Here is a 9,010-nt window from a genome sequence, read left to right as displayed (position 1 = left end):
GGTGCTGCACATGACCTTAATCTAATAATCTAAAAAGAAATTATATCCACTGACAAGAAGCCTTCAAGAATAACTGTCCATTGATCAGAAGCAATAAACAGTGAAGAAGTCTTCATGTCTAAAAAGGGTTAACTTTTAAATAAGCTCTCCCCCCAGTATGACAAACACTGCTTCTCAGCTTTAATTATAACCTCATTATTCACTGAAATAACACTGAAGACAAAAGAGTCCTTAATGTACAAAGACTGCTCCTAATTCACGGCCACCTGCTAAAATGATTACCAGTTTTTTTCTCGTGTGAACACACAACGGTCATAGCAAAGAAGAAATCCCATCACCGCAGGAGCGAGCTGAAGCACCTGTTCATCAGCTGAGCACCTCCTCTGAAGCAGACCGAGCCAGATCCTGCCCACTGACCCCCAGACAGGGATTACAATGTTGTGCAGGTCAGGACAGCAAGACCATCACACACCCTGCTGGTTGTGTTCCTGACACAACCAGCTCTTCTTCTGTCCGAGCTGTCACACATAGCACAAAAAATGAACTCTAATGAAAATTTAGAAAAATTGACATATTGTTGATTTGTGTGTTTCAAGTATAGCTTTACACTCTCGCTGATTACTGTTTAAAAAAAAAAGTTAATCATCGGTTTTTCAGAACGTTTATTTTCAAGCAGGGGAGAAAATTAATGGAGGCCTAAGGAAAAAGTACCATCTTAAATGAAAAGAACTGTTCATGCAAATAAAACTGGGGGGAGAGATTTGTAATTTTATGTGCACACTTGCATTTCATTTGATTAATTCATCTTTTATTTCGTTAGAGGAAATTACGTTGTAGTTTCCACATATTGATTCCACAGTACGACTGCTGTGTTTGACTCCAGGCAACAAAGTGCTTTCTCCATGAGTGAAGTTCAAGGAAAACTGTGCGTGTGCTTTGATGTGGCAAGAGATGATTTTCAAACCATTTATGTTTAGTTAAATTAATTATTTATGTCATTCAAAATTGATTAACGACAAAAAAATGGACACCGTGTTAAGCAGTATTATTGTGGTTGGTCTGAAGAAGGTTTCTTTCTAGGGTCATGAAGGATGTCCTTCCTGACTGGAAGCTGAGTGGGCATGTGGTATTCGAGGGGTCTGACTTTTAAGAGGCCTGCACAGCCAATCGTGATATCCCATAACCAAAGACCAGTCCATCCCACTAGCCGCTGCCACCTGTCCTTCGCCCTCCCTCAGGGTGCATGGAGAGGGTGATGGCCAGATGGCTCTTGAGGGCCAAGCAGCCTCCTTAGTGCAGCATCCTCCCAACCCCCAGCCTCAGAGCTCCATGCCTGGTCCCAGCTCCACCCTCTGACCCCCTCCTCCCCCATCCTCTCCCATCCATAGTCCAAACCCCTGAGCCCCAGTGCTCGTCAGTGCTGCATGACTGGGCAAACACAGTCCTTCACTAAAATAAATCCCCGTCTCTGCTCCGCAGCTGCCTGGTTTGTAAGACACGTTTAGTCGGTGGCTAAGAGAGCCCTCATCTCTATTGGCAAACACTGTTCATGACATTAAGATGTTCACTATCACAAAGTGCCAGATCCTGCTCTTTCTTTACAGCTTAAATACAAATATTTAAAAGAAAAACTGTTTGTTTCAGCTAGCTGCTAAGTTTAAATAAGGTAACGAGCACTACAAGCCACGGTGATCACTAAAGATAGTGATCACTTATCTAAGTGCTACAGTCGGAGGGCAGCTAGCAAGGAGCAACTGTTATAGTCGGATAATGCCTACAATAGGATCTAAACAATCTCACAAGGCTGCTCATTTGTCATCGTGCTATCCTATCTCTCTGATATTACATTCAATTAGTTTCAGATACCAGCAGAGCAGGGCGCTTGGCATGAACAATCAATCAAACCCTGTCAATGACAAATTGTCACTCCTCTATTGCTCTCCATATCTAGGCAACAGGCCAACATAACAGTGGAGAGATGATTCAGGACCAAATCTAATGGATGTCTCTACTTGGGGTCATATTACTGCAATGGTTCTTTTTGAGAGAAAAACTGAAGTCTCGTTATTCGAATCTGTTTGATGCCAGCAACAAATGATCATTTTCAGTGGTTTTAAAAGAAAAATTGAAAAAAAATATTTTAAAAAGCACCTTATAGAGCAAACTGCAGAGATGTATCTATAAATGCTTATTTCAGAGACAGGCCCAACTGTAGAAATCTGAGTGGTAGCACAGATGTTGTAGTCCCAATGAACAGGTTGGCAGATTAGGGAGGGTACGGCTACAGTGACCTTGGGCATATGTCTACCTAAACATCCAGGGTTGGAGAAGCCATTGTAGAAAAAACTGCAAATTGTTTATTTATTCTTTTCATGGTGCTTTGGTAATCTTCAGGATAAAACTAAAACATTCACAATGAAACATAACTATTTCAGTTCATCTGGACAGAGTTTTCAGTGGGAGAAATGTTTTGTCACCCATCCAAGTGACTTCTTCAGTCTCAGCTGACTTATAAACGATCAAGGAACTGACCTCACAGCCCATTGTTCATTCAGTAGGCTAGTGTCAGTCATTGTGCAAATGTACTGTTTATAAGGTTGGGGAAACCTGCAGTCAGCTGAGACTGAAGACGTCACTTGGATGAGTGCTGAAACGTTTTTCCCACTGAAAACAGAATCAGCCTTTTGGGATTTGCTTACCTGGATGATTGAGCATGCATCAAGAACTCTTTCAGCTTCAAGTATTATCAAAAAAGTAGGCTTTCCCAGCTCATATTTTCTTCATTCATTTTGTGGGCTGAGCATGTACTACGGATGAATCTACTTCGAAACTATTTTTACTGCCCAGAGTCACACAGAGAAAACCTCAGTTTATTTAATAAAACTTTCAACTGATATCAACTGCATATCTAACCTGCTTTAGGCATGCTTACTGTAGTAGCTAAAGAAAAGTGTCAGTGAGCTACTATTCTTCACCATCTACCACTGTGAAGATGGATGGATGGATTGATAGATGTTCACCCAGCTTACTGGGATTAAAAAAAATTAACTGAAACCAAGTCTGATATACTAGTGGTATTAAATAAGAGTGCAACTATCCACCATAACAATAATAGTAAGGTCTTTATTTATACATGTGTCATGGTATGCTGCTTCCATAAACAGCTGAAACTAAACAAAACACTGTCAGCTTAACTACTATAGGGTCAGTATCCTATCAACAAGTCTCATCGAACCGTTTTAAAGCTGGAATCACTAGAGGCCGTCATCTGTGGAAAGGAAACTCGAAACGTCGCTAAACAGGCCTCTCCCACTGTGTATAAAATGTGTCCTGAGATTACAGATTAAGTCCACCCTATGAAGAACATAAACAAAAGCCATGTAGCGTTTCCCACTCCTCTGTGACTCTTAGCTAATTATGAGGCTGTTAGAGAATAACTGCAGCAGATCAACACGCGCATCCACTGTAAACACCTCATTATCCTACAGAACCCCACCCAACCGTATCAAACACTCCTTAATGAGCAGTCAGAATAGCTGGTGAAAATAAATACATAATTTCCAGCGGCTCTGATTGAGCAATTAGTGTCAGAATCCTTTTTATTCTCACGTAACTGAATCAATAAGAGATTCCATTACACAATTCTCTCTGTCACCTTCTGAATGCCCTTCATCGTCTCTCGGACTTGCTAGTGAGAGGGCGGAGGTTAAGATCTAATGTCAAACCAGTAATGAAATCTTGCCCACTTTTTTAATTAGTGTCTTTTTGACTGTCAGCTTGAGGCTGGTGCTTTCTCAGCATAATGAATCCTGATTTGCGTTCTGTCTCTGTGGATAATAGAAATGTTGGAAGCGCTGCTTTTTCACCAAACATGTAGACAGCATGGCTAAGAAAAACAGATTTAAGTCAACACTGCCTGAACCTTTACCATATGTTTGACATTTGTGTTGTAAATGTGTAATGTCTCAAAAATCAAGTGTGAGGTCAGGATATAAATCAGCCAGCAGTTCAATAACAGAGAATTCAGTGTTTCATTAGCACTCTCTCAGGAGTGAGGCTGTATGGGAGCCTGGGATATCCCACCTACCAGCAGACGCAACAGAATTGTTCATTAAAGATCAACTTCTTCTCTTTTGTTGCTCTTCAATAAATTAAGCATGCCTGTCTAGACCTCTAGTTCACAATCATTGAAATCTCTACAACCCAATTTCACGCTGGCTCCCACAACTCTGTGTTACAGAGCAGAAACAATGCATGAATATGTGCTGCAAAGTGTCGTTGTCAGAGGAAACCCAACTTTTATCAAAAATGTGGGGCAACATTTTCAGAGTTACACATTACATTCTCATGGTTATAAAATTACCTATATCTGTGTTAGAGGCAGCTTTTGACTCCCAAAAGATGTTATGTTATTTACAGTTTTAGCCGAGACCTAATGGAGAGGTTGTTGTCTGTCCAAGGATCATCAGATAAAACTTTTAATGTGACTTAATTTTATGGCAGTTTTTACTGAGTGTTGAACTTTCCGCTTCCACTTGTAGATTCTTCAGTGTTGTTAAAGCGTTAAGGATGAAACTTGCCACTACTTCAACAACAGTGGCACAGCACTGACTTCCTGTTATTCAGTATCCTTCAGTGGTATCCCAGAAAAGGAGAAATTTATTTCTATCCAGTAAAACTTGTAAGAACTAATTAACCTAATGGCTTTTGCAAAAATGCTGCTAAGTAACAGTACAATTGCAATCCTTTCTTGCAGTTGGACAATTCCTAAGACTAAAGCTCTAACTTCAAGGAGTTCATGTTCAGTGAATAGCAAGTGGCTACATAAGGACAGGTTTCTGATAGTAACAAAAAACAGTGTTTCTCTTAATAAAACATCATTGCAATTAGGGCTGCTCAATTAATCGAATTTTAATCACGATTACGATCTGGGCTTTCAATGATCATTAAAAATGACTGAGCCGATTATTAGCCCCTCCCTAATTTATCCGCGACACCTTAAAGGCCGGTCCGTGAAAATATTGTCGGGCATAAACTGGTCCGTGGCGCAAAAAAGGTTGGAGACCGCTGATTAAGAGGACCCGAGGGAAGCTCGGAAAGCTAAGCAGAAGTTATTTGGAGAGTGACTGCCGTTGGTTGAAAAGAGAGTTAAAAAAAAAAAAAACTTCAGTGGTGTTGCACACTATTTTATATTATTTTTTTTAAAGTCATTGTTAACCCTTTAAAGCCGGTCAGAGCAGCACGCTCCATTTTGCGTAACTATTTTTAAATCCCTGTAGAACCTGAACCGTGTAAGCTAGCGCAATAATTTGTTTTGCATATGAAACCGGAGGAGTTGTACTTACATCTGATGCCATCAGTGGTTTCGTTCCACATATAGCTTTGCAAAAATTGCATAAAAAGCGCTTGCAGGAACAAAAACATAATATTCCAGAAACACGCTTTGCCGTTCCTATCAGCTGTTCGTAACACAGTGAAATGATGCACATGCTGTTTTCTTTGCAAATTTGCATCATAGGATTGTTTTTTGTTTTTCCTGCAGTATATAAAAATTGCTGTATCTCCAAAATAAAACTATGAAGACACTCAAAATAAATTTCCTGTTGTTGTAAACTATTTTTTGCAACTTTATTGTATTTAAAGTTTTGAGGGATAAGCCTCTTAAATTTCTCCAAGTAGAAATATATGTAAACAAAACAAAAGCGATTTTCAATTTTTTTTGTAGTTTATTACACTTTTTTGCAATTTATGTAATTACTATGGACTTAATGCATACATATTATTAAAATATGGGCTATAACAGTTGTATTGATGTATAGCAACTTGAAATGCTCCCACAAATGGCACTACAGCATGTAAAAAAAAATAATATAAGCTCTGGTGGACTTGGTTCTATAGTAGGTCTTAAAGGGTTAAATAAATATCGTCAAATAATCGTGATCTCAATTTCAGTGAAAATAATCGTGATTATCATTTTTGCCATAATCGAGCAGCCCTAATTGCAATACAATAAAATGCATCCATGATTCTCTAGTACTTCCCGTGTACGTCCATGATTGCTACTCAGTGAACATTAATATATGAAGCAGGGGACATGTGACATAGTACATCTACAAAGAGAACAAAATCCAATTACCTCCTACTGGGGAGAGTATCACATATAGGATCTTGAACCCACACAGCCTAGGTAATTGCCAGGGGACATTGAATCTCTGCATGAAAGCCTGAGGTAATTCTCTCACAGTGGGTAGCTGTGTGTCAACGTTACTACATCAGTGCTTTCAGTTTATGTATGTTGCTTGATGTCCATTAAGAGGGAAGGTGAATATTAGCCCAGTGTAGCGCAACCTTTCTCTTTAGGGATGGCCAAGCGTCTGGCCTGCTCTGTTTTCCTATTGATGATGCCGTCACGTTTGCAGCTGGCTTCTAATGAACTAGACGTGTCGCTGCTGAGAACTCACTGAGCATGCAAAGGGCAACAAAAAAAAAAAAATCCCTTTATGAATGATATCAGGGTTAGTTACCATAGCAGCAATGAAGCAGATGGAAAAATCCAGATAAGATTTTTTTATAACCCCCCCCCCCCCCCCCCCCCCCCCCCCCACTGCCTGGACATCTTCCTCTTCTTTTTATACTGCTTTGTATCAGAGATGTAATGAGGGGAGATAACCTCTAAGGGGCAAGACTTTTTATAACCTTATTTTTGGGGCAAAGTCAGCAACAACTTTTTAGGTTTTATGACTGGTGCATCGATATATACAGTTTCTCTGTCCTGAGGATTATTGAGTTAAATCTATTTGTTATATTTACAGGGTATGTCAATATAAAGTTATATACTTACAATGTTTACAATTGCTCAATGTGTGCCTCTCTGGACACACGGGGTATTTCAATACAATCGCCAAACTCGTCATATACTTTTGCGAGCTTGTCTGAAGTCAATGCAGCCACTGCTGTTGTTATGCTACCTGCGAATCCCCTCTCTCTAAGTACATGTTTCATGTGATACACCTTGCTTCCATAAGGACCTTGCACTGCTCGCCTGATTTGTGACAAAATGGCAGTGAATGGCCAAAGACAGCGGACGCACAGCGGTCTAGAAGCTCCCTCTCAGACCCCTTTAATCACAATATGCAGAAAGGTTCTTATGGATTTTTGGCTTCAAGGTCCTCGTGTTGCTCGGTGTGTCACTTAGCATCCAGCGAGATACTCGGTAGCCTGGGAAACTGGAAAACAGCAGCTGGGACTTTGGTTGGATCAATTAATATTCATGTTCTACATATTCCCATGTGTCTAATTTAACACACCTGATCAAATCAATAATTTATGGGGTGACAAGAGGACATGGGATAAACAGGAAAGGAAACGGACCTCCTTCTTAAACCTAAACCCTGGTGCACCTATGGCAGGAATCTGACAGATCTGTACATAATTTGAAATCAAAACCTCAACAGCTGTCCATTTCTCAGCTGCTCTGGATGGTTGCTGCAATATGCTGGAACACAGACACAATCCCCAACCTGGAGAATTTGGGGTGCCCCTGTCTCATCTCTTAGCTATAAACACATTGTGCTGAGCGTGAGATACATACTCTGAACCATAAGTCAGTCGAGTCCCTGCCCATTGCAGCAGAGCAGGAGAAATTCACTCTGCCTCCCATCCTTAAATGAAGACTAATGCACTCTAAATCAGACATCTATTTAGGTCTGTCACCTGGTGCCTGTTCCAATCTGTCAGACCCGTGCAGTATCCCAGGCAAATGAGAATATCAACTCATCTCTATCTCCAAACAAAAGGAGGGTTTTTTATGTCCTACAGAGGACAATGTAATCATCTAAAACTCAAACCCTTACCAGCTTACAACAGCGCTACATCAACATCATGCAGAAAATGCGGAGCGAAGCTGAAACAGGGAAAATTGAGTCGTGGTATTAAGTGCTCTATCAATCTCAGCGCAGCAGACTGCTGAAGTAACTCACAACCACAAACCAAGGAAGAGGCCTCAAAGAGGAACCCACAGACTCCTTGACGCTTTCACTGATTGTTAGCTTTCAATCAATCACGCTTTGCTTCCCTTGCCTCCACAGTTTGTTTCCTCAAGAGGGTCAGGCAGACCTCTGAATCTCCTCCATGACAAAATGAATACTTTTTTTGCTCATGCATTGAACCAAACATTTTTACTAAAGGAGATAGCAACAGGTTTGTTTCCCTCATTGACGTCTCATGCATCACCCTGCCAAAAGTCAACTGTTAAAGCATGGCTTCACTGTAAGCTTGCGTACCCTCACACAGCCTTGTTGTACAGTAAAGCCAACAGAATCCCACACAAGTAGATACACACTCACCCTTTTCTGGTCCTCCAATCCATGCAGCACAGGCTTCCTCCTCTGGTGCTGTTGTGGGCTAGCCTCTGCTCCTGCCTCCATCTTTCCATAAGTAACTGAGTACTCACTCGGGCTCTCCCACAGCTAAATATCCCACCTTTTTTAACACGGAATGAAGGGAAATACCTGCTCAGAGTATTTCAGTCCCCGTCCCACTTAATTTCCACTTATGGTTCATGAATGTCTCTTTAAAGAAAAAAAAAGAACAATTGTCCTTCTTATCAGCTTTGCTTCATTATAAAGATGACACCGAGTCTCTGAGTGGATCCAACCTCGGCCACATGCTCCGTCTCAGTCATAATGTTTCTTGATGGTTTCTCTTTGAGGTTCCAGATCCCAAGGGGCTGACCTGAAGTGAGCATCAGGGCTGAGATGGGGAACTGGAAACAACCAGGAGGAACCCCTCTTCTAAAAACATCACAGCACCAAGAGACCTTTGCTCTTGAAGAAGGCTGTGATCCTCGTGGTCTTCTCTGCTGCTATTATAACAAACCACAAAAATGTCGGCAGATTTCAGTTTCTTTGCAGCAAAAGGAGTCCACCCCCAAAAAAAGAACATCCAGAAAAATCTGATGTGGAGGAGCTGGTGTCACTCACAGCTCCGCGGTCACGTGTGGCACCTTGCA

General features: G+C 41.0%; 1 protein-coding gene across 1 annotated transcript in view; it reads right to left on the bottom strand.

Moving 5' to 3' along the window:
• Positions 1–8,540, bottom strand: part of nav2a (neuron navigator 2a) — a 217,352-nt gene extending 208,812 nt beyond the window's left edge. The window contains exon 1 of the mRNA XM_080304494.1: positions 8,346–8,540. Within this exon, the coding sequence (XP_080160620.1) occupies positions 8,346–8,426 (81 nt within the window). The 5' untranslated portion in view covers positions 8,427–8,540. The remainder of the gene's footprint in view (positions 1–8,345) is intronic.
• Positions 8,541–9,010: the final 470 nt, after the last annotated feature.

Source organism: Astatotilapia calliptera, chromosome 1, assembly GCF_964374335.1.
Source record: "Astatotilapia calliptera chromosome 1, fAstCal68.1, whole genome shotgun sequence".
In the NCBI taxonomy this organism is placed as follows: domain Eukaryota; kingdom Metazoa; phylum Chordata; class Actinopteri; order Cichliformes; family Cichlidae; genus Astatotilapia; species Astatotilapia calliptera.
The sequence above is the reverse complement of the archived record's forward strand: the minus strand, read 5'-3'. Positions and strand labels throughout refer to the sequence as shown.